Below are 27,977 nucleotides of genomic sequence, written 5' to 3' on the forward strand. Positions count from 1 at the left end.
AAGAAATTTTATATTAAATCACTACAACCAAGTTGTTGAATGGATAGACACAAATGTGTTGTTTTTTATGGAGAGAAACTTTTGAGAGGACTGATGTAGTATATTTGTAGTACAAGAAACGGTTTACACTGACATGATTCATCATGCACCACATCGTGAGCTTACCCGTGTTATATTAGGCACGAGTGATTGTAGCTTACTATTGTGGATAGACTAGATCTTCTGTTCTATAGTTAGCATGTTCTCAGGCTGCCAGAAAGCATCTCATCACTTGGCATATCCCACATATTAGACAGAAAGAAAAAGAGAAGGGAGATGGAGTGCAGTTGGTGAAGGACCTGCAGACTGTGAATTGGGCTGAAATGACAGCTGAGAATAGTCACAGGCTTGCTCAGTTGCGATCAGGAAATAGTAAGAGGGTGGGCATTTTCTACTGACTGAAAAAGACGAAGAGGTCTTTATCTTTAGATAAATGCTATTTTAACTGTCTTTTTAGGTCATAATTTTTTTATGAGAGAAAGCATTAATATTGTGTCATTTTTTTTTCTTTTAACTTTTTTTATCACCTGCTTTTACCTAAATCTAGGGTAACATTAAATAACTTTAAAATCTTTTCAAACCTTGAAGATATATTCAGTGAAATATGTCAGTCTCAAAACAGCAAGTATTATGATTCCACTTATATGAGATATCCAGAGTAGTCAGATTCTTAGAGACATAAGGTAGAACAGTGCTTGTCAGAGACTGAAGGAAAGGAGGAATGGTGGGCAAGGTCTTTTTATCCTCAATGATATGTACTATGGCACTTCAATATTAGTTCAGGAATAAAAAATGTATTTTGGGCCTCCCCTGGTGGCGCGGTTGAGCGCTGGGTTGCAAAGCGGCCCGCAGCCTCTGCAGCGCGGGTTCCATCCCAGGCTGCCAGCGAGGGTCCCACATGGCATGCAGACCTCTCCTGCCGCCCTCTGCTCCCCTCAGCAGTGTGTTTCGTCAGTCTGCTTGCTCTGTTCCCTGCTCTGGCTCTGGTGAATTCTCTCACCCTCCCGCACTTCTAACTGTACCTAGTGCTTGTATAAATATATAAATAAATCTTTAAAAAAAGAAAGAAATGTATTTTAACATAATATAGGCTTCATTCTAAATGAAAAGAATGAATGCATGAAAAAATTGAGTTCAGACCTGTAAATAATTATCTCAGTAAACCTTATCTTACTATGATAGCAATAAATGTTTCCGTCAAAAGAACTATATGGGTTATTGAGTAAATTAATGACAGGATCAAATTGCATACTTAAAATCATTATTAGTCACCATCCTTATCAAGAATCTTTATTTTTCTAGGAGGAATTGTTGATAAGGATCTTCGTCACTACCTCAACTTACGATTTCAGAAGGGTTCTGTTGACCACGAACTTCAGCAAATCATTCGTGACAACCTCTACCTCCGCACGGTGCCGTGTGAGTACAGTAAGCCATACTATATTCTTTCTGTATTAACTGATCGATGTTGAGTTATATATTCTTTATTTAAAAAAAGATAAATTGCAGTGATTTGTTTTATGGGGGGATTTTGGAACAGAAAACTAATTTGAGATATGCAAGTTTTAAATGTAAACGTTTATAAATGTGGTTGTGTGGTATATGATGTTTTAAGCAAAGGAAACCTGTGTTTTTCAAGTTATAAAATCTAGATTATTTCTCAAGCTAGTATTGAGATTCTAACCAGAATCTTGGTAATTCAGAATAAATCATGTTTTGGATAGAACTTCACACTGGGAGACAATAGAATGCAAATTCAATTTATTAGCTGAAACAGCTATTTTGTAATAGAATCTACAGAGTAACTCCTAACCTCATCTCTGATTTGCAGCAGGGCAATCTCAGAAGTATAAAGAAAATATGCCTTGAAAAGTAAACCTGAATGACCTGTAACCCTTAGAAAGTTATGATGTTTTGTTGAATTTGGTACAGATTTCCTATTACAACCTATAGAAATCCACAAACAATCCCTAATTATGAGCAGGTACTACTTCAAAAGACAGGGATTAGTAAAAATGATAATATTGACTGGTCTACTTCTTAGTACCTACTTCTGCTCATTTGATACTCTTCTGTTAGGCTAACTCAAGAAATTTTCATGTCAGATCCTTGATCCTAAACTGCTATTAAAATTTATGTCCTTCGAGGTAGATTCTATGACCTCCAGAGACTTTCCAATCTCTAGAGACACTGAAGGGTGTTGTGTGTATTCCTTTTGTTTTAGTTCTGTTCTGAATTCTAATGAACTCAAATCTATGGACTCTGGAAGGTTAATATTAAAGAAAGAAAAAATTGGCTAGGACAAATGAAAGGAATAAACAAGTATATATATATATATATATATATATATATATATAAATTTCTGGGATTGGTTTAGCAAATGTCTATAGATAGTACAGATCATGGATTATTATTTTGAAAACAGAGAGGTAAAGTGGATAATTCAGCCCCAATCATTTTCACCTACATATATACTAGAAGTGACCTAACTTTTGTTGTTGTCAATTCTGAACATAAACAAAAAGGCCAGGATACTGCTATTAAATATTCCTAAATGAGAATACTTGCTGTTGACATCTTGTCAATCCAAATTCCACCTCTGAGTGTGTGCTAGTTAAGTGGATAGCCTTTTTGGGCTCATGGTTTAAAACTGGAAGTTCAATAAAGTGCATTCTTAGATTTTAAGTTTGACATTAGAGTGATGGGCAGTGGAAGATGGATTAAAGTAAGTGACTGAACTATTTATAAGGTAACGGGTGGATGCATTTTCAAAGCTGTGATGTCAGTGCAGCTGTGTGAATTTATCTTTTGTGACATGTAAGGAAGGAAATCTGTAATACTGAATAAAGAATATGGCACTTTATTATGTTTAAAAGCTGAGGGAGGTAGATAAGAGGCTGGCATTCAGGAATACTTACAGTCCTTGCTAAGGCAATGACATAAATAAGAAGTCTTAATTAAATATGAAGATAATAGGAGTAAATTTTGCATTAGTTAATTAAGTTCTTAAATAAGTCATATCTCTTTAGAGTAGTAAAGAAATACTATAAAGGAAAAATAAATATAATGGCAAAATAATTGGGATATGTGTAAATATAGAGATTCATGATGTGATTTGGTACAAGGTCATAAATTTAATTTGAAATTCTGAAATTGTTCTTATAAAGAAGATAATTAGAAACTGAATGAATTTGATGATTATGATGAAAGAACTATTCTTTCCATTTGTAGCTACCTTTCCTAATAGTTCCAATAATATCATTCACTAACAATGCATCTAACTTGGCATGAAAGTGGAAAAAGTATCAGAGATAGTGAGGATTCTGATTTATATTATCCGTAGTCACATTTACATTGATGAATTGGACCAGGACAATCTACCATCTTCACGCAATGTATCTTTCAATGAAATGTTCAAACATTTTCAGGAGTGTGTAGCAAAAAATGTATATGTAGTATGAAAAATCCTGCCATCACTTAGAAGCATATGTGTCACAGAATATCTATTGGCCTGGAATGTGGAGTGACATTTGTTACATATTCTCTTGGGTCAAAAAATTCTCCTTGGGACACAGAAACATTAATTCAAAAGGGCACCTGCACCCCTATGTTTATAGCAGCACTATTTACAATAGGTAAGCTATGGAAACATCCCAAATGCCCAAAAATAGATGACTGGGTCAAGAAGATGTGGTACATATATACTATGGAATATTACTCAGCATTTAAAAAAGATAAACACATGCAATTTGCAGCAATATGGATGGAGCTGGAAGGGATCATGCTCAGCGAAATAAGCCAGAAAGAAAAAGAAAAATACCGGATGGTCTCACTCATAGCAGGAATCTAGAAAAACCTAAATAAGGGACCAGGAAAAAGAATAACTATAAGAAAGAAAATATCAAAATCAACAAACAACTATGAACCAGAGACACTCTTTGGAGGGGGAAGGAGGAATTGGGGTCAAAATCGGGGTTGCAATTGTTTGGGGAATATATAAAATTTTTTTTAAAAATTCTCCTTGGTTTTCATGTATCCAGCATTATTAAATAAAAGTATATTATTAAAGAGAATGTCACTGCTCTTATACACATATAAATTAATGTGGATGTCCCTTGTTTTATCTAGTAATGGCACCAGGAATAGGTACTGGATGACTCCATGGAAACAAAATTGTAAAATGTAAAACAAATTGTAAAATTGTAAAACAAACTTGTAAAATGTGAGGTTGTTTGTTTTATAAGGTAAGACCCAACTGAGTAATTCTATTTACTACCACCACGTTAATCAACCACAGCATAGTCTCAGAGCTGGATTCCCTCAATTCCTAGCATGTAAAAGGTCAAGAGCTCCAGAGAACACCCTTCTTTCTAACACACACATATATACTCAGCAAAATCAAGTTGTCGACAACTTGGTTCCTATAGTGCCCTATGAAGGAAACTTGGTCCCCACTAATGGGTGATTTCTGAGCTCAGAAGGGGAAAGGGTTATTCAGTACTGGTCTCCACTGGTTCTTAAATACAAATATTCCAAAATTCTATCAAAGTATTTCCTAGCCCATAAATAATATTTAACTGTATTTAGACTTTTCATTTAGCTTTCTCAAAATCTTATCTGAGAACATAATTCTTCAATAATGACTTTTAAAACTGTCCTTCAAGGTTTGGAAGCAAAGACTCAGTGATGGATATAGAATTGTTGGAAATATAGTAGCATGAGTGCATACACACACACACACACACACACAAGTCAAATAAAATCAGGTCTTCATTCTTTTAAATTGAATTATAGAGATAAGATTTTTAAGAACTGATGCCTTTTCTTAATTTTTATTAAGCAACTTTAGTTTATAACACACTGTTACATGACTTAAGGGTATAGGTTTACACTTTTTTAGGTGTTTGTTACAATTTCATGCCTACCACTATAGCACCAGTAATCCTCCACCACAGCCTATTGGACTTTGTCCCCTCTTTGACAAGTACTCCACCCCTGCCCCCTCCCCCCACCAGCCTCAGTCAGTCAAATGAATACTTAAACTTTGCCAATTAATGTGTTTTAGTTGATTTTATAACTTACAGGGAAAAAATCAAAGGTCTTAAGAGGATCATGGTGACTTTGTGAAGTTTATTTAAAAAATAAAAACACTGAGTGATTTTTTCTACTATTGGCTTTCAGACTATTTTTATGTAATGGGGAACATAAGAAGAAATGAGTAAACAATGATGAGACAAAATACTTCTAATCTGGAATGTGATAAAGACTAACCAGGAAACATGCATATAGATAGAGGACTCAAAAGAACTTGGAGCATTCATCATATGGGATTTCAATTACCATGATAGTGTATAAAAGACACTTTCAGAAGGCTGGTGTTAGTAGCATCTATTCATAGATTAGACAGTGTTGTTTTATCATACTGTGTTAAGTATACAAAGTTAAGGAGCATACAGCATCCTTTGGGTAATTAGCCTCAAAAGTATATTAGGGGTAGGCATGAAATTAATACAGAAAAAATATTGAATTACTTTTTAAATGTTTAAAAAGTAAAAATTGGTTTTAATGTTCTACTGATGGTATCAATTGCATACAGTTAATTTGAGTCTAATCAACCATCATTAAATGGACTGTGTATCTTAGATATGAGAAAAAAAAAACACTTCCTTTTATTGGTGAAGCCTTTCTCCTTTCTATCCTTAATATTTATTAGAAATACAAATTAACTTTTGAGGCAGGCATGAACACAGATATAAATTTTAGATATTTTTCCCATTATTCTAGATGACATGAAGCAGTTCAATGAGCAATTTTAAAAGTTTCAAAATTAAATGGAAGATAGTTAAAATTAAACTTCTCTCCCAAGACCACACCTTGTCATTTGGTAAGAAGTTTTTATTGGAAGTATTTTAAATTTATTTGAAGCTACAAGAAATACCAATCTATACAAGTAAAAATCAAAAATCAATAAAAGTAAAGGTCTAAAATTATTCTATAAAATGCAAATAAATTGAAAATCATAGATTTAAGATATGAAAGAAGTTACTTTTATGGAAGAAATGATTCAAGTGTAGCTAATAATGATGTGTCTATGTATTTAAGTATCCTAAGTTAATATAAGCCAAGCATTGACAAAAGGAAACATTATCAATAATAAAATTGTATGGTTCTAGTATATTTTATTTTTTAACAAAATTAGTTAAATAGTATTTGATTGTGTACATATATAATACCTTCTGTATTAATTTTTTCATCAGTGGGCACTTAGTTTGTTCTTATATGTTGGCTGATATGAATATTGCTATATTAACATAGAGATACATATGTATTTTCCAATTAGTGTTTTCGTATTCTTCTCATAGATATCTAGAAGTGTACTTGCCAGGTCAGATTGTAGTTTTATTTCTAATTTTGTGAGGAACCTCCATACTGTTTTCCACAGTGACTATGCCAATTCTTGGTCCCACCAACTGGATGGATTTTAAACCAACATTTTACCATAGTTGTATATCATACATTTACTTTAACCTTAACCTAACTGCTTCAAATAATCATCAATCATACTTGTTTTTGAACTTGCTTTTAGAATATGAATTACAATGTTTTGCAATCACTTCAGACTTAAATGCCAGATTTTTTGAAAATTATTTTTTTTAACTAGCCTAATTGTATTTCGTTCTACATGTTGAGAATAAAGGTTATTTAGGGAATAAATAAGGTACTAGCATTGTGGACCAAAAGAAAAAACAGTTTATAAATAAATAAAACTAAGTTTCTTGAGAGATTTAATAAACTTCCTTGAAAACACAAGCAAAATAAAACTTTCAAAAATTTTCAAGCTTTTAAACAAAAGAAAATTCTTGAAAGGATTCTAACCATTTACTCATTCAGATATATTCCTGCCTGTTATATTAATTTAAAAATATGGTTTTACTTTCAGGAATCTATATTAGGTTTATACCCTCCCCTTTCTCACTGAGAATAGTAAGATCCAGTTTTACATCATACATGTGAAAGCACAAAGATATTTTTAATCATTTTTTCATTGAACAAAATGAAGGCGTCTTTCCTGGTCAGATAGTAGCATTCATTGGTTTCATTGACAGCATGCTCTATAGGAGAGAAATGGATTCAGAATGTGGCTTAAAATGGAAAGTCAAGGAACATTAGAAGTTCTTGTATTGATTTATCCATTTGACACCACAGGGTACTAGTTTTAGAAAAAAAGAACATATGTGGCACAAAAGAAAACCAATGAACACCAACAGTGCAGAATTTTACTGATCTTCCTAACCATATAAAATTCCCTTTGTCCTCACTTGATGTGCTATTTCTCTTGCTTTGACTTAATCATTCATATTGGTATTTCCCTTTTGGTTTATATTTTTTATTTCTTTCCTCTCCATAATGTGAGCTCTCCACAGGAACTCTGTATTTGTAGGCCATGGATGAAGTAGGTAGATGGTATGTACACTCCTACGCTTCAGTGGTTTCAACAGTTTGCCCAAAGGAGAATTGAGAATGAGTGCCTGAGGCCACTTTTTTTCCACATCTGGAAAAGCCAGTCATCACTATCAGTGGAAAAGAGCTCACCTTTCAGGGAGTCCAATATCTGTCCCCTATAGGCTTCAAAATTGTACCCCCTTAGACATAAGAAGGTCAACCTATCTCATTGCACATCAATTTACTTTTAGAATAGAAATAATTATAACTTTATCAGGTTCAGACTGATCCAAGTTTCCAGTCTGCTGACTAGTGCCAAGGGTGATGATTATTATATAATTGTAGGAAAGCTTTGCGCAGATAGCAAGGGATGCTCATGTTATCATAGGCCTCTAAGGTTGTAGATTTGTAGGAGAGCAGTCAATTTCTGATTCAAATGGCTCTGATCAAGAGAACAAGAAAAATAGAATAATAATTGTAGCTAGGTATATTTTAATATTTAGTGCACTTCTCAGAGTTATTTACACATTACAGTTTAACATTGCAAAGACATGATGAGTCGTGATAACCCTTGGTGTTACCCATTTGTCAACTTAGCAATATGGAACAAGCACACATCTAAAAATCGAGAGCCACTGGTTCTGGACTAGGTTCTTCTTTTTTTTTTTTAATTATAAATTTTATTTTTATATTCCCCATACAATTGTGACCCCCTTATTTTGACCCCAATCACTCCCCTCCCCGCCACCCACCCCCCATAGAGTGTCTCTGGTTCATAGTTGTTTGTTGATTTTGATTTTTACTTTCTTATAGTTATTCTTTTTCCTGTGGACTAGGTTCTTCTAATTAACTAACTATAGCAAAGGGAATAAAGGAAGTAGGGGGAGACAGAGGGGCATAAAATTAATTCTAATTCTACTCTAAAATATTGTAGTTTTCTACTTCTACTGGCTTTCTTTTTTGTGATTATTCAAATCTGTTCATCAAAATGAGTTAAATTATTCTGAGTATGGAATGCCCTTGATAGTGAGTAGGTATAAACAACTTATAGAAACTGAAGATGTATCAAATATTGCAGACACTTCAGAGAAAAACATAAAGCTGGGTTTAAATTAAGTGCAGTTCTGGATAAAACCAGCCATGCGTGTACTTTTCAGATTTTTCTATGAATGTCAAGTTAAGGATGCCATCATAACTCTGATGTTCCTTGAAATCTGACTTCACTATTCATGAAACTCTGAAATATTGTCCACTCTTAGTAAGTGGATGGGAAAATAATCATAATGAGAAATACAAAGCTTTTAAAATTGCTTTCTCCTTTTGAATGTGTAATGAGTTGAGATGTGACATAAAGACTTCTGAAGCATGAGGTGTATTGTTATGAAAATGTGATTGTAATCTTTACAAGATGTTTAACATGAAGTACAGTGTCTGCAAATGTTAAACTTTAATAAATGTCACTTACTCAGGATGGATGCACAAATAGATCTAGGTAATGGGAGGCTAAGTCAGTGTTCAGTGTAATCTTTATAGCACACTTGAAAAATTTAAAAATATGCCTAAATCCTGACATGATTTAGGTAAGTCAGTTGTTTAGAATTGGATTAATTCTAAGAATTTCCCAATTTCTATTCCCAATTCTGTTAGCTTTCCTACTTAAAAGCTAACTTGCAGGAATGTTTCTTTTTTTTGCCAACAAAATCAACAAATATCTGTATAAGTTTTGTTGGAATGAAAATAGTTTCACCTGCTGCTCAACACTACTGACTTGTACGATACTTCTTTTACTTGTACTCCAAAGAAAAAACTGAATTGGGGTGTTATGTCCATTTGTCTTCTCCCATCTTTGATAAAGATTCTCATTCTTTTTCTCTGCTTAATTGTTTGACATTAATGAAAAAATTATGCAGATTAGTAAAAGACCTGAGTAATTGTGGGAAATCTGAGGCTTCATGTCCAATTCAGCTTAACATTCTCAATGGGAAAATGCTTGATGGGCCCCCAGCCAGGGACAGTTCTAGTTTTGGGACTCCATGAACATCAACAAGGACAGCTCTTTAAATAATAACCACATTAACGGAGGACTTCCTGTGTGGAGGAAATGTTTTTTATACATCATCTCTGTGAGTCCTTACAGCATCCCTCTAAAATGTTAATCCCACATTTGAAGACACAGAATTTGAAGCTCTGAGATTAAGCAGCCTCTTAACACCAAGCATAAGTCATTGGAGGAACAAGAATTCTATCCGAGGTGCATCTGGCTTCCAGTCCACAGGAGAGTCACTTTCAAGTGGAAGCTCAAGGGAGTCACTAGTACCATGAGGGGCTTCCCAGAAGGTTCAAAGAAGCTATTTGTATAGACAAAGGGGAAAAGTAAAGAACTCTGAAGGCTGACAGAGTATCTGGTGAGCATGAATGTTTTACTATCAATAGATAAGGCTTTTCTTTTTGGTTAAGCAGATATGGATAAAAATCTTCACAATTAAAAAAATATTGATAATTATCAGGGAAATTTTCAAGTCTGTTGTTGACTAGATTAATGTAAATTATTTTCATCTTGACAAGAGATTCTTCTTGGCCATTAACCACTTAACTACCAGTTATCTTTACCACATCATTGCAAGAAATATTGAAATATAAAATGTATAAGAGGAGAAATAAATTCTAATTTATAAATATATTATTCCAATAATTAAAATTACTGCCTTATTATAGGATAGGAGGTCAAATATACAAAAGTGTCTATCTTATCTAAATATTTTCTTTACTTTCCAAACTTTGCTTGTAAAATAATGCTGGTAGACTTTCTATGTGTATTTCATTCTCTGAATTCTAATCTAAATCTAAAATTCTGTCTATAAAAATCAGTATAAACATGTATTTATAAAAGTTCCCAGTTCCTTACTTGGCATTTTATAAAAAGCATTTCTTTTGCAAACCATTGTCGATGACACTCTTAGAGTGGGGAAAGGGAGTGAATTAACATTTATCAAATATCTACATGCAAGGACAATAATCACATTTTTGTATTTTGCAATTCTCTGAGAAATGTTTTGTGGTTCCCATTTTTCAGACCAGAAAATTTAGACTTGGAGAGAAGTTAAGAACCTTTCCCCAAATGACAGCTACTAAATGCCTGATGCCTAGACCCATTTATGGAATGCCATCTTGTGTCCTTCGTCACTGTGACTTTGATTTCCCTATAGTTCTGAACAAATTTTAGGGGGCTCCAGAGCATAGGAGATCTCTTAGATGTGTATCTACACATCATATGTAATTTTTCAGTAAAAGCAAAAATAATCACAAAGTGAATAGTGGCTTATTTTTTATTTTCTTTTTTATTTATATATATATATTTTACATCATTGCTCATTTTTAAACAATGTTTCCTTCCCCCAACCCTCATATGTAGTCCCCATAGAAGTGAATAGTGACTTATTTAAGACCTCTAAATCACACTTTTATTCCCACAGCTATGCAGGAGCTATACTAATATCATTCTTTCAAAGGCTCCAAACTGACCAAGATCAGTAACTGATCAATAATATTTAACAATGGTTTGCTCGCCTCCTTTTCTTATCTGGAGGTAACTACAACAGAGATAACAGGGTTTACTTCAAGTTTATAACTTTTTTTTAAAGATTTATTTATTTATGCATACAAGAACTGGTGTACAGGCCTGAGGTTGGGGGGTGACAGGATTCGCCAGAGACAGAGTGGGGAACAGAACAGGCAGATTGACTGAAGTAAACTGCTGAGGGGAGCAGCAGGCGAGTCAGGAGAGGTCTGCTGTGCCATGTGGGTAGCTCCCTGGCTGCAGTGGCTGCGGAGAGCTTCATAGGCTGCATCTTAACCCCTTGCGCCACCAGGGAGGCCCTCAAGTGCATAACATTTTAATGGGAAAAATCGGCCCTTCTGTTGAAGAGATACCCCCTTTCCTGTCTCAGCCTGACTGGTGCGATAGTGACAGCCATCACATGTGGCCTGGTGCACCAATAGCTTCTCAGAATCTAAATTCTCTGACTACCTCACTGGGTATAGTTCATAGTGTCTAGAGTTGGCAAAACTTATTTAATCTCTTCACCAAGAATGTGTAGATTTGTGATATCCAACTCACAGATTCCCATTGTCTTCTGAGTAAATGTCCTAATTCTGCCTGAAGATATCCAGGTTAATTTGTGCAGTGAGATCTAGTGGCTACTGAGCGATTTACATCAATTAGGAACAAGTGAGTGACAGACAAGCTTAATTTTTTGCCAAGTTTACCATCTCATCTTATTGTTTTCAGTGTCAAAGAATTTTTGTAAGTTTTCTATTCTGTAAAGCAAAATGCTATATAATGGATCATTCAGGGTTCAGTCCAGGAAATAAAATCATAAAAGGTATTTTAAGAAGGAAGAGACTTAGGGAATTCAGTATTTAGGAAACTGCTGCAAAAATTAGAGAAGAGAGTTACAGAATAGATACTCAAGAAGAATATGCAAGCAATAAGGAACTGCCCTACCAGGGTAATGGCCATCTCTTTGGCCTACAATTATGATTCAAAGAGCCACAAAGCCAGAATTGAGCAATGGCTACAACTGTCTGTTGACACTCAAGAAGCTAGAGAATGGACACTGAAGTTCCTCCTGCAGAAAATATCCCATGCTTGGGGCCTCCCCGGTGGCGCAGCGGTTGAGCGCTGTGTTGCGAAGCTGCCTGCAGCCTCTCCAGGGCCAGCCTGCTCCCTGGCCACCGGAGGAGGGTCCCACATGGCGCGCAGACCTCTCCTGCCACCCACTGCTCCCCTCAGCAGTGTACTTCGGTCCTTCTGCCTGCTCTGCTCCCCACTCTGGCTCTGGTGAATTCTCTCACCCTCCTCTGCTTCTGACTGTACCCAGTGCTTGTATAAATAAATAAATAAATCTTTAAAAAAAAAAAATCACATGCTTAAGAGCTTTTGATACAAAGGAAAATATCATATTTAAGCATGTTTCTTGTCTATGATAACCCAAATGATACATAATATCATCTTCATAAATTTATTAAGCTTTTAATTGACTATACTGTTTTATATTCCTTTTTAGATTAACCTATAATATAATACTAACAATAAAAATAATAGTCATATTATATTAGTGAAAAAATTGCAGTGTTTGCTAAATAAGATTTTTGCTTTTTTACTTATATCAAAATTATAATAATTGATGTACAATATGCTAACTGGTTTTATAAAAGCTACCAGGGAAGTGTATTTGTTTTTCAGAAAACCAGGACACTTAGTATTATCAGTGTATTGTGGAATTATTCTACTCTACTTACATACAGAATGAGGCATTGTAAATGTGTATAAGTCTTTGTTCATTTTTTATTCACAACTTTATTATTAAAAATATGAATGTGACACTAACAAAATTTAGTTCATAATTATATTTCTCACATGAAAAAGCAATTGACAAAAATTGCTTTCAGAACATAATTTAAACTTGGAACAAGAAAAGGAGTCTTAATTAAAAGTGAGGAGTTGAATATATTATTTGAAGCACTACAGAAAATTAATTATAGTTTGAAAGAAGTAAGATGCTTTCAACACTAAAAGGCACAGCATCTGTGATCAGAGGTCAACACTGGCAGCTTTTTGTAAGCCCCAATATCATTTCTTCATCTCAAAGTTCATTAAAGAGTCATGTTATGAGACTTTGGGTAGGATGAAATGCATAAAACATGCATGTATGAGGAAAACATGACTAAGTGTAATTTGGAAAACTTGTATTTAAGTCACTATGTTGACCTAACATTACTTTTGGAAAAATGACATCAATTTCCTGATTTAAATATAAAAATTTAATTTCAGTTATTTTGTAGATTGGATCTTAATTTCTACAGAATATGGCTACATGTATAACAAATTATTTTCTAAATTCATTGGTTATAAAAATTGTGATTATTAATTTGGAGTCATGAGTGCACCTAATAACCTGTTAAATTTAAATAGTTTAAAATTTTATAAACTTTTTTATATTGTAATTTATTTTAATTAAATTCAACTAGCATGAGAGCTACTATGTGAATATGACCAGTTGGTGCTAGAAATGTGCAATGATTACAATATAGCTTCTATTCACTATTCTATATATTCTCAATATATCTTTTCTGCTATTTAAATTCTACAAATTTAAATCTAGCATATATTCTTTTTTCTCATTTTACAGATGAGTAAATAGAATATATACAACTAAATAAGGTAACAAAACTATCCTGTATCATAGTTAAGACCCAGAACCAACATTGATACTTAGGAGCTGATTATTATTAGAAAACCAAGTTAGTTCATCTTAACAATAATGACTAAGTTATTGGACCTGATGAAGATACAGACCTAGAAGAACTGAATTTAATTGAGCAACATGAATCCAGTTTAGAGAACTTCCCTCACACATGCTCTTATATAGTAATACTCCAGATTACTTATGATTTGGGGGAAGAATAAGAAGGAAAGACAGCAGGAATAAGAAGGAAAGAAAAAAAAACAAGTATCACGGCAATCTCTGAAGAACTAAGGTTTTCTTGGGTAGCCCTGTGATGGTAAACTTGGTCAGAATTTACTAGTTTATAAACCCACATTTTTGGTCAATATAACTCTGGAGTTTTCAGAATCTCAGAATAGAAGACTTAGCCTAGGAATAGTGGATTCATGGTTTCCCACAGGGAAATGTGATGGTACAGAGACCCTGAGTTAGTAAGGGTTCTTGTGATGGTCCATCCTCACCTGTGTTCCCAGGAAGCCCGCTTCAAGTTATGTCCAGCAAGTGGCCTATTAATCCATGAATATTTTCTTCACTATTCATCTCACTTTAGGCATGGTGAATGAGGCTTAGTAAGTTTAGTAGCTCAAGATCATTTGGCTTATAATTGCCAAAGCCAGAGTTGAAATCTTAGTTTTTCTCTTGATTATGTTTATGTCTGTACATTCTGTATGTATATGCAGACATCCTATGCATGCACACATATATACATATATGTGTATCTATATTTATTACATGTGTATATGTTTATATGTTATATTAGACATAAATTCTCTCCTAGCAGTAAAATAATAGGAATACAAAACACGTGTGCATTTTACAAATTGAAGATTGAATTTCAGTTAAAGGTCATCTGTACATGATAAATAACAACTTGCATTTTTTAAACAGCCAGTTTATGGCTGTTTTCAAATATATTTATCCATGTTATCTATCAATCTCATCTTAATTTATCTTTCTGTCTATTACTATCTATTGTATTTATCATGGAGTAAATGTTTAAAGGCCATTTTTTTCCTTCAGAATAATAACTACTACAGAAATTTGATTCCTATGAACTGTAGCAGTCAAGCAAAAAACCCTCAGAAAAAAAAAAAGTATTTTAAGTGCGACACTTAAGTGAGATTGAATAGGTAGCAGGAGCTGGAAGGTCACTCCAGCTGAGGAGACCTTTTGAATGAATACTCAGTGCTAGGTATTGCATGTGAGAAGAATAGAGGTGCATTTTCTATGTTTCAAAGTTTTGGATGGTAAATCAAGTAGAAAAGACAGATTTACAGAGTGTTTTGAAACTGATTATCAGAGCTTCAATTTTTATTCTGTTAATGGTTTGTAGCATATTAAAAGCCCATCTAGATAAAGAATGGCATATACCAAAACACATGTTTAAATCCTAGCTGTACCATTTCTAACTGGATAGCTTTAATAAACTACCTTAGCTCTCAATGATTTGGTTTCACTAATTATAAAACAAGATTAAAATAGTTCTTAATTCATAGAAATATTTTGATAATTAAATTAATAAAGATATTCAGAACAGTGCTTTGCAGAAAGTAAATATTCAATAAATTTTGCTATTATCACCAAGTCCTTATAAGGGTGTTAAGGGAACACAGTTGAATTTTAGGAAAATGAATCTAATGACACTTTGAACACAGTGTTTTGTCACTAGGTACTTGAAAAGGGGAAATAACTAGCTTTGTTTCCTGTTAAATTTGATATCTACATGTAGTGGGAGAAAAATATAATTAACAGAATCCCTTTCAGGATTCAGAATAATCCTGAGGCAAACAATGGTACACTATAGGCAGATTGACCAACACAACATCTCTGGAGCCTGGTTTCTAAACCCTGGTATGACTGAACTTTTGGGTGTATAACTCTGTTGTGGTGACTTCCCTGTGCATTATGGAACATTCAGGATCATTCCTGGCTCCTACCCACTAGTTGCCAATTGTCACAACCAAAATTGTCTCTAGACATTGTCAAATTTGGCATGGCAAAAATCAACCTAGCTGGGAGCAATGACTATAGAGAAATAAATGTGTCAGAGTGACATAGTACAGTGAAGGTCAATTGGTTAAGGATTGACAGTGTCTCTGTCAAGTATGGTAAAAGGAAAAATCATAAGCACTGAACTTTAATTGTCCTTGACATAATGAAAAGGATCTCCTAACAGGGAGAATTTAACATTAGCCTAAATGACAGCCACTAGAGTCCCACAAGCAATAACCTAACCTTGCTGTGCAGAGTGTCTTTGGTTATCTGATGCCAATATAGTCTCTTCTTCTGATCATATTTCATTTACAAAGTCATCAATATATATTTTTCCCATAGAGCTTTACCTACCTGATTATGGTGACATATTATTTTTTAGGAGAGATGATGTTATAAATCATGTGAGTTATCTTTCATTATAAATTGGTAAATGGGCTTCCCGTGTGCATTTACTCATCATGTGTGGTATCACTGTCTCCCTTGATACTGACTTCAGTGATTCGCTAGGCTATCAATGTTATGGACTAGATTTTAGAACTTGGTGAATTAACTGAAAAATTAGCTGCTGGTATTCAGCTCGGTTTGATCATCGTTTGCTTACATGCCCGAAAATGTTTATTGAATGGTTGGATAAATGGATGAATGGATGGATGGATGGATAGATGGATGGATGGATGGATGGATGGATGGATGGATGGATGGATGGATCAATCTATTGATGGATAAATCGATGCATCGATTGATGGGTGAAAGAATAAGGGAAAATATGCTCCATGTTCAGATATACCTGAACTTTTAAAAACATGTAAAATTATCTACAGATATTATATAGATAGATAGAGAGTAGATAGACAGACAAAAAGGAATAGATGATAGAGCAAGAAATTCTCCAGCAGGTGAGATATTAAGTGGTTGTTATTTGTATCAGTGTAATCAGGGGTGGGTAAGTGAGGCTAGAGCGTGTGGGATGGAAATAGTTGTATTTGACCAGGCTTCAGGTGAGGTCCCTGCCAATTGTTCAGTATACCAGTCCCTACCCCACATCTCTTGTATATCTAATGGCAGAACAGAAAGATTGGGGGGTAGCTAAGAAATCTGGGACACAGGTGGAGGAGTTCCTGCTGCTGAGAGGATGTGCAAGGGTAAAAGGAGGCATCAGCATCCATTATATCTGAAGCTTTTTATTCTCAATCTGGGATACTAAGAACAATCTCAAATTCATAACCTGTAACATCTTTGAGAAGCAGGCCTCTAAGATTTTCTTTATCTTCCTAGCTCCATTGCACTATCGTGTGTTCCATCAACTCTGCAAAATAAAATGTTTCATGAACTCCATTCAGTAGCAGCCAAGTAAATCAGAACACTTCCCTTGAGAGTCTTGCACTTTTCCTACTAGTGTATGAGGCATCACAGATAATTACAATCCAAAATATTTCTGTAATAAAAATGTGACAGGCGGTTAATCCTTGACTAGCATAATGAAATTCATCTAACAGCCAATCCTTTGGGGTAAAGGTAGTTTTTATTTACAGGAGAGATAAAAGTAGCAGCAAAATTGATACTATTAAACAGTGTAATTAGTGCTGATGTAGTTAATCCCCACATTTAGTCAATGAAATAAAATGTCTTGTATTTTTTTTTCTAATAAAACAAGCTCCATTCACAGAGAACCTATGCACATACATTACTGCTGAGTCATAGTACTATTGCCCTTGAAATTGCTGATTCACCTTGATTGAGATCAGTTACTCTGTTATCATCTATCTACCTAGGCCTTTTTTCTTATTTTTCATCCTAGCCCTCAACTGTCCTTCTCTGTATCTTAGCTTTAACTATATACCTTGAGATTGACTTGAAATAGCCATCCTAAGTGAAAATTTGGCGATCCTTCCTGAGTAGTGATTGCAAAGTAGTCATTTCCTTTATAGTCGTGGTGCTGTAGAGGTCCACACCAAATAGGGTGCTATCAGCAATGCCACATGAAGTTTCAACAAGCAGTAAAATTTAACCAAGTCTGTTGACTTTCCTCTTCCTTTTATTTTTCCTCAGAAAAAAAGAAAATTAAGTTTCAACTCTAGGGGGTGGGGTTCCTTTTTTAAGTTTTTATTTTTAATTTGGGGTAATATTAGGTTACCCCATCAGGTATTACCACCATGGGCACCTATCAGGAAATCACCCATAGGCAAGCACCATAACTTACTGTGTTTCCTTCCTTTGTGTCCTTACCCTCCCCCTCGCCTCAACCTTCCTTTTCCTTTTTTTTAATTAATATTTTATTTTATATAATTGTTACATCCTTTTTCATTTTTTGCACAATGTATGCATTATCATTTTGGTTATATTCCCCATACCATTGCACCCCCCCTTATTTTGACCCTAGTCCTTCTTCTCCCCTTCCCCTCCCCCCCCACCTAACCGCGTGGTGTGTCTCTGGCTTATAGTTGCTTGTTGATTTTGATTTTTACTTTGAAAATGAAAAATACCGGATGGTCTCACTCATAGCAGGAATTTAGAAAACCTAAATAAGGGACCAGGAAAAAGACTAATCAACCTTCCTTTTTCATCCCATCTAGCCAAGCTCACAGAATTTGGTAAGTTAAAGCTTTAGAGAAATGCAAAATAGCATAGGACTGTAATTAATGGATTCAAGAGATAACTAAGAATGTTTCCAGATATTTTCTACTTTTGTTCAAAGTGAACTCTCCATCTTGTATGGTAGTTGTTTGCACCTAGGCTTTTATAGATTAGTAACCATGTTTCTGTTTTTGTATTAAAACCTGAAATGTAGCCCATTTGACTACACAGTCTTGCTTAAACCAACTATTGGCTTGATTTGGGCTTAATTTCTTGGAAATAATTAAATTTCGATTGTGGTAGAGATCAATATAGAGCTCAATGAAGAGAGTATTTTTCTGTTTTGTGGTCTTCTTTGTAGCTGGTTTGGGGCCACATGAGTAGTTCTGGACAATGATTGTGACTGAACAAGCCTTCAACTGGTACCCTTCTTCCCTCTCTCTTCCCCTTTTGCAATGAACTCAGTGGCCAGATATTCTAATTAGTGTACCTCTCACAAGAATAGAAACTATACTAGATGACTTTGGATTTAATATATCACATGAAAATTTTCTATGTTAAACATTACATTAAAATTTGAGAGTTAATTTGTTATATCACAGCATAGAACTGTTCTAATATGAACTAAACGGTCCTTATATGAAACTGAATCCTAGAAAAAATTATTTTTAATAAGTATATTTATTTATTTTTAGTGTAACTTTTTTTAAAAACAATATTTGCTTCCTCCACCCCTTCAGATTGAGTCCCCATAGAATTTCCTTCCCCAAGGCACCCGTGCACCTTCGCCACAGTCCCCTGTGCTCCTCCCTCCCTCCCTCTGATCCCTCTCCCTCCTCCTCCCCTGCAGCATGAATCCTAGACAAAATTATTAACCCCCTCTCTCAGTTCTTAAAAATAAGTGAGCTATACGATTATAAACTTTTTTCTTTGCCATGTGTTCATATGTCAAAGTAAAGAAAGTAGTCAACATAAACAATATGTTATTGCACTGTTTATGTCTCCTAATTTGGCATGCTGGTTGTTTGTTGTTTTTTTTTTTTTTTAAATAAGGAAAAATAAAACTTTTAAATAAAATTAATACGGTTACTTTATTTTTCTATAGTTGCAGGGACTTCCAGACATGATTAATGGGGAAAAAGAGGATGAAATAAAGATTCTGTAGTTTTCTGTGAAATTTTTATGTAGTTTGTGCCTTGAACTTGGATAGCTTAAATGATTTAGATAAATCTGCAACTTTAAGTGTTGACTCATTATGTATGAAATAATAGCACCATAGCATCCTTTTTTCTGTAGTTAGTGATAAACTTTGAAAACCAGATAATAATTTTTCAATTAGGTTCCATGCAAGGGCTAGAAATCATAGTTATCAACATGTATGAAACATAATCAACATTAAGTTGCATATTTTGGCTTTATTAATGTTAAATTGACATAATAATCATTATAAGTGGACACTCTTTCCTAAAACCAGTTATTGCCTGAAAGATTTTAGCAATTAAAATTGTATTCATTAGCACACCTATATCTATATATTTTTTCCTTCTCATTAATATACCATCTTCACTTTCATAAAGCCATGTAAAGTTATAGAATAAAATTTCACCTTCTTGTCTTGTTAGAGTGCCACATTATTCATCACTACAAAAATTGTGTTGCCCTTCCTTATGAAAATAAATGCCCTCCAAATTTCCATTTTGAGAGTGTTCCTTCAGTTTAATAGCAAATGTTCGGGGCTGCCCTTCTATTTTGTTCTCTCGCTCATGTGTGTCCATAATCCTCAGCCTGGAAACACAGACCCTTGCAATAGATCCTTCCCTGACTCATGGATACTCATGGGTGTGTATGTGCCCTACAATCTCTGTATCACAGATGTAGAAAATAGAATAATGACAGGGTAGCAAGAGACAGAATCAGAAGAAATAAAACAGTAAATGCCCCATCTTGGTATGCGATAGCTAGACAGGATGGAGATTTGTATGCACCTGGACTTTGGTGCAGGTTCTGTGCATTGACTAAACTCTGTTTCCTTAGTTTGTTCATCTCTACATGAGATGTACAATCTCCCATGAATGATCTTTCAAATAGATGAAATCTGATTTCAGTTTTTGTTGTTGTTTAATTGCTAATGTGTTCATTTAAAAAAATAAATTTTAAATAGATATGTGATAGATGGGTAGAGTGAGAAATAGAAAAATATAAATAACTCAGTCTTTCTACCTCATTTTTCTTACATCCAAACTAAGAATCATAACTTATTTACCTTCTTTATGGTAAAGTTAAGATTAATTAGTATTCTTGGAAAAGTAATTTAAAAATGAAAAATGCGGGTCTCCCCGGTGGCGCAGCGGTTGAGCACTGGGTTGCGAAGCTGCCCGCAGCCTCTGCGGCGCCGGTTCGATCCCCGGCTGCTCCCCGGCCACCAGAGGAGGGTCCCACATGGCGCGCAGACCTCTCCTGCCGCCCGCTGCTCCCCTCAGCAGTGTACTTCGGTCCTTCTGCCTGCTCTGCTCCCTGCTCTGGCTCTGGTGAATTCTCTCACCCTCCCGTGCTTCTGACTGTACCCAGTGCATGTATAAACAAACAAACAAACAAATAAATAAATAAAAAACATGCCTCTAAAAAAAAAAAAAAAAAAAATGAAAAATGCCATTTAAGTGCTAAATAGTGTTGCTTCTGTTTTGCCTTTTTCAAATGCGTAACTCTTCATTAGTCTTTGTAAGTGTCCTCTGATGTGATCACAGAATATATAAACACGGGGCAGTAAATATGGTTTGTGACAAAATGCAATCTGGATAAAGTGTTGCTGCTACTGTAGATGACTGACTGAGCTGCATGGAAAGCTTTACTTGGAATCTACAGGGGTGTCTTCACATATGTATACAATTGAATTAACAAAGGTGACTTTGCTTTGCACAATGATGAACTGTTCTACAAACCAGAATTAAATTAAGAATAAATACTTACCAAGCAAGTTTTCATAGAATCTATTTTACTATGAATATTTTATTTGCAACACCAGGATTAAGTATAGCATTATATAGTGTCCCTAAAAACTGCAGGCAGAATCACTCCAGGGTACATCAGACAAGGATTAAAAAGTTTAAACTTAATTTAAGCAAAAATCGGTGACTTACTGTTGAGTCATGGGTAAAAACAAAATTAAATAAAAAAATAAATATTACTCAGCTGTAAGAATAGATGAAATCCTGCCATTTTTAACATGGATGAAACCTATAAAGTATTGTGCTTAGTGAAATAAATCAGATGGAGGAGAAAGACAAGCACCCTATTTTTCACTTAAATGTGACACATGAGCAAACAAAACAAACTAATGTCTAAATCAATCGAAAACAAATTTGTAGACATAAGATCAAATAAATGGTTGCCACAAAGGAAAGGTGAAAGGGGATGGTAAATCAGGTAAAAGGGGCCAATTGTCTGATGAAAAATGTAATTAGCCTCTTGGTAGTGAACATAATGTAATGTATACAGATGTTAACTTTAATGATGTAAACTGGCAGGTAGATAATGTTATAGATCAATGTTACTTCAGTAAAATTATTTAATAAAATAAATTCCCTCACCCCTCACCAAAGAAAGAATGCTTACCAAGTGAAAAAGGACAGTCTCACTGCCTGAGTTATGAAGATAGTGTTTTCAAATGGTGAAAGCCTTCATCTCCCAGTGTGCTGGTACTTCATCACTTGATATAGGTTCATAGGACATCAGTGAAGCAACTCAAACACTGGAATTAGATATTATAAATATATTCTATGAAGTATTATCTATAGATCAAAAATAATTTTCTCAAGTAAGCATTCTACTGAACAATATAATTGAGTCTACTAAATGAAAAGCATTTGATATTTTAGAAGCTAAACAAATTAATAAATGAAGACAAATATACTGAAGTAATTATAAAAACAAGAGCATAGTATTATAATTACAAGAGTATAGCACTGTAATTCTATCTTAAAATTCATTTCTGAGAGTCGTGACTTTTATGTTTCCAAGGATTAAATATTTGCAAGAGTAGAAATATATTATTTAGATAATTATTATATAAATAAAACACTAACTGCCTGTATAAAAAGATCTCAAAGTTTTAAAACTCTGGTAGCGTGTATTTCCCATTTGATATTTGAATGATATGTTATTTTAATGCAGAGAAATAATCATTTTGTGAGTCAACATCCTAAATGTTAGAGCTATTTCCTACTTGTAATGTGTGTAAATAAATATATTTATATTTTTATATAAAACAGCCCATAAAACCTAAATGATATAATAAATATATTCATTTGTTCCTTGGCTAACTTATAAATCTTATATAAAAATATAGCATTAAAGAAAAAGTTCTTTTAACCTGCAAACAATAAAAAAAACATTAAAAAGTCTTTTAAATGTTAATTTTTGACATGCATGTATCTAGTTAGAAAATATTTGAAAAATATTTGAAATAATATGGAAATTAGATATAGAATAGCAAATAATTTTGTAATTTCCCATTAGTAATTGGAACTAACTTCAAATACTGAATCAAGCAGCTAAAGTCTCATTCAGAAAGGTTTATTGCTTTTTTAATTGATATCATGTGCATATTAATCAGCTTTTAAAAATAAAAAAATCAGAAGGTAAGGTATTCACTAGAGAATAAAGTTGTCTACCAGGGAATTTTCCTCTCCAGAGAATGTAAATATAGGTTTTTAGCCAGAAGAAAGAATAAAATCACATGAAGTAAAGTTGAAAATGGACAGAAGTTATTCATTCTTTTAAATAGCAGGGTAAATTAAGGGAATGGAGTAATGATGAGTGACAAAGAAATGATGACTGTAAAGAAATAAAGCTACATAGAGAATTTAGCTTTCCTTCAACTTCAAAGTCAGATGCATAGCATCTTCAAATCTTTCTCTGACTCTGACCCTACTGATCCTCTCTTATAAAACTCAGATGGCTACATTTAAGCCAACCCAAATAATATAGAATAATATGTCCATCTCAAGAAGCTTAGAGCTCTAAAAAGTCGCCTAGTTTTAGTTTGAGACCATCATTTGCACCTCAGGACTATTCACTTGGATAATAGCTTTCTTTTGTGTTTTACCTTGTTCACTATTTTGCTTGTTTATTAATAATTATAGCTATCATTTATTGTTTACTCTGTGCTTGGTGGTGTATAATCATTTTACTTGATTCAGCTCATCTAAACTTATGAGGATAGAAGATAAACCCCCTTTCACAGATGACAAAAAAAAAAAAAAAGAACAGAGAGATTTCCTAAACCACCTGGAATCACACAGTTCATAACTGGATGTGTCAGGATTAAAACCCAGGCTGCCCAGCTCCAAAGGTTGTCTTCTTGATCATTTACCTAAATTATGTCTTACATGGACATGTGCTCCCTGACCATTTGGATACCTCCATTTATAAGCTTTGTGATCTCAGGCAATTTAAGGAATCTGGTTGCAAAAAAACTGAGAAGAATCAATGAACTTTTTAAATAAACTTTTAATTTTAGAATCATTATAGGTTTATAGAAAAGTTGCATATATATTACAGAAACTTCCAATATTTTCCATACCTGGTTTATCAAGTCTTTGATATTTTTCATTATTATTGTGCTATTTTACTCACCCATTCACCCCATTGGTGAGATTCCTACCAGAAGATTATGAGGGTGGAAAAATACAAGATACCTTAAATGCCACAAGTGAGGAGTTTATTGGTCACATATATGCACAGCATGGAGGAGAAGGATCACATGCAGGACAGTACAGAGGATGCACCTGCCTTTTTGTCATGTCAAAAATCAATGACTATATTTATGTGGGTCTGTATTCTGTCCCATTGAGCTGTGTGTAATTCTTTTACCAATGAAACAATGTTGTCCTGATTACTGTTGCTTTACAGTGGGTCAGCACTGGCTGTTGTCAGTATTCCAACTTTGTTCTTCAGGATTGTGATAGCTACTACAGAGTCTTTGTTTTTCCAAATAAATTTTAAAAGCATTTTATTAATATCTTACCAAACAGCTTCCTGAAATTTTACTTGTGATTACATTGAATCTATACATCAAGTTAGAAAAAAAATTAACATCTTTACAATATTGAGTCTTCTCCTTGTGAACACAGAATATTTTCCATTTATTTAGATCTTTGATTAACTAGTTAATGTTCACAAAACATTAGTGTTTTGTTATTTTCCACATGTAGATCCATACCTATTTTGCTTGATAGATTTGTACCTAAATATTTCAACTTTTCCACTATTGAAAATAGTAATTTTTTTATTTTGTATTGATTATTAATTTCTGTTAGAGGAAATCTCCTGGACTTTCTGTGTTGACTTTTATCCTGAAAACTTGCTATACTTGCTTGTTTCAGATTTTTGTGGGGTTTTTTCTGTTTTACTACATGGACAAATGGACAGTCATGCCCTATGTGAACAAGGATGGTTTTATTTCTTCTTTTGCATTCTGCATGGCTTTTAATTATTTTTCTTGTCATGTTGCACTATATAAGACTTACAGTGTGAGGTTAAATAGAAGCATGAGATAGGATATTCTTTTCTTGTTATCACTCTTAGGAGGAAGGTGTTCCATCTCACACCAAAAGATACTGTGTGTTGTTTAATGTCTAATATCTGGGATTTTATAGGCATATTTTGCTATTGGTTTCTACTTTAACTTCACTGTCATCTGAGAAAAATCTATGGGATAGTATTTTTGAATATATTTAGGGGTGGTTATAGCCTGTAATTTGGTTTATCTTTGTCAGTATCTTATGTGAACTCAAGAAAAATATAAACCCCACTGCTATTGGATGGAGTATTCTATAAATGTCAATTAGGTCAAATTGATTGATGGTGCTATTTAGGTCAAGTATATATTTACTTATTTCTGCCTGCTTGATTTTTCAGTTATTGGCAGAGGAGTTTTAGAGTTTCTGGCTTGAAGAATGAGTTATCTATTTCTCCTTTGGGTTCTAATTTTTTTTTCTTTTTATATTTTGATATTAGGTGATGTACCTAACCACAGAGAATACTCACTATTATCACAGATTTTATGTTCCGTGGAACAACTAATAAAAAAAATTCTAAAAGCAAATTATCTGGAATCCATCATAGAAAATCTGTAATTGCAACTTGAGATCTGAGCTCAGGCTTCTTGCCTGGAAATTTTACTCATCAATCTGCTTTCCATCAATCTACCTAAAACCATTGCTAAGAGGTCCCTCTGTGATATTTGTTTATCGTTTCATTTCAACAAAAATAGACATACAAGTTGTAAATATGGAAGGAGCAACACCCAGTAAAGATACAGAAATAAGTTTCAGTTAAACAATGATTACTCCCGGAAGGACATACAGAATTGTGTGCTGCCTCTCTGAAAAGAGGAGGTAGAAAACCACGGAAAACCTAATTGCTTTGTAAATGAAATGGGAAATGCAGGTTTGCTAGGATTATTTGTTAACATTGATATAGAATCAAAACACTTCAGGGAAAATTGTATTGTGGGGAGATATTATTACATTTAAACATCTGGTAATCCCTTGTCTAATTAGAATTATAAAGAGCAACAGTGACCATTTTATGTCAGATTTTATGCCTAAAACCTAGGAGAAAATATTCAATAAATAGGCCAGAATTATTTAAAAGGAAAATCTTACACACATACACTACCTTGGCAGATATCAAAGAGAAAAATTGTATGAATTTAACATATAGGAAAGATAACCACAGTACACTCTATCCCCATTGACTGCTGTAGATATAGCGTATCACTGTTTGCAAAAGGCTGTAAAACTCAGATAGATTTTGTGCAACAAAATTGTTATAGATGTAGTCAATTACAAATACATATACTCTTCAGCTGACTAGATATTGCTTGAATCAAATGTTTTATTCAGTGTTTATTTAACCTATTATTTTAAGAGAATAATTATGGAATTTACTTCACTTTTCCAATTACTGTTTTAAAGTCCTCAGAAATTCAGAGAATTATTGCAATTGTAATAGAATGGAAAGTGCCATCATTTTCCCCTAAAAATAGAGTGTTTAAGAAAAAACAAACTGAACTCTTTTTCAATATGCAATTACTAAGCATCTTTAAAAGAAAGTTGAATAAAATTTTAATTTTTCTAGAATAGAGAAGAAAATATTTCCTGAGAAGCATTTTATTTGTTTGTTTTTCATTTAGAAAGTATGTTTAAGCAAGTAATAGGAAGTCACACATTTTTTATCAGCAATCAGATGTGTTCTGCTATTAACTCTGATTGCTCTTTTTCCATCTCTGCTTATATCACTTACATACTGACTGAAAATTAATTCTATTCAGAAGTATAGATTTTTAAACATCAAGTTAATGTTAAAGTATTCAACCAAACAAAAGCAAGTCGTGCAGTAGACTCAGATATAAGAGTTCTGGGGTCTTTTCTTCTCTTGTTTTTCAGGTGGTACAGGCAAGGTAAATATTTGCAGAGCTCACAAAAGTGCTACATATGACTCTGAAAATGTGCCATGACCGTATTTCTACTTCTAAGCATACATATGTGAAATTTGAATTACCATACTGAAGTAGAAATTTTCTATTTAGAAGTAGAAATAGAAAAACTGAGCTACTCACAATGAAGGTAGCTTTTAATGTAGTATATTTAGGAAGTATATTTTAGAAGGTAATAGAAGTTTATACTGAAAAAATATTTGATTTCCTGAGTATCTTTACTTAGAACATCCTGTGTGTTCTAAGGGCATGCTATGTGCTTTTCTCGTTTAGCCTCCCAAAACCTCCCATTTTACAAGAGGTGAGTTAAGGACACTTGGCCCAGGAATATTAAATCATTGGCCCAAATTCAGACAGTAAATAGCAAAGTCAGCATTGGACTCCATATATTTTGACTTTAGGGTTCACATTTGTCACTGAGCTGTATAGTACCACCTCCAATGTATGAACTATTGTACGGTTGCTGGACTTAGAAATAAAAATTCTTAATTTCCAGTTAGATATGCCAGATAAAATGCAAAACCAATTAATGCATGGGAAACACACTAAAATAATATGGGTTGTTTATCTGAAGTTATAATTTTACTTGGTATTCTATATTATTAGGCAACCCTGCCTTAAAGAGACATTTAAATGAGTATATTATTTTCTTATTCTGTAGTTACTTGTAGCATTGTTGTACCTATCATGGAATATATGTATTTTAATACTTGAATTCCTTTCTCATTTTTGCATGGCACTTAGTGGATGCTGAGAGTGATTGCTTGGATGAATGTTTTTATTCCCAATTATTTGTAGGTTTATCTCTACTTCAAAAGGAAACAGTGGACAGGAGAAGGTTAACAGCAATTGTGTAAATAGGTTCCTCCCTCCTCCTTGAAACATTTTAATATTGACCACACCTCCTTGGAAGCTTCCTGACAGAATTCACTAGCTACAGGGAAGAAAGAGGCTCTGATGGGCAACGTTAGTATTTCGTGTCTGAGAAATCCTTTTAGCAAGATATACCTGATTTGTCTGGATTGCTTATTATAATCAATCTGCAACTTTAGGATTTTATTAAACTTAGACCTACCAGAAAATAAAAGCTAATTAAAAAGTCCTTTTCTTAAGCCCTTTTCCAGGTATTAAATATGAGT

At 33.8% G+C, this 27,977-nt stretch overlaps 1 protein-coding gene across 1 annotated transcript in view; it reads left to right on the forward strand.

Annotated features, from left to right (window-relative positions):
• The window catches only part of MAGI2 (membrane associated guanylate kinase, WW and PDZ domain containing 2), a 1,147,386-nt gene that overhangs the window by 333,741 nt on the left and 785,668 nt on the right, over positions 1–27,977 (forward strand). Inside the window, 1 exon segment of the mRNA XM_054692500.1 lies at positions 1,342–1,458. Coding sequence (XP_054548475.1) covers positions 1,342–1,458 — 117 coding nt within the window.

This window comes from Talpa occidentalis, unplaced genomic scaffold (assembly GCF_014898055.3).
Source record: "Talpa occidentalis isolate TD23 unplaced genomic scaffold, MPIMG_talOcc4v2.1, whole genome shotgun sequence".
NCBI lineage: Eukaryota > Metazoa > Chordata > Mammalia > Eulipotyphla > Talpidae > Talpa > Talpa occidentalis.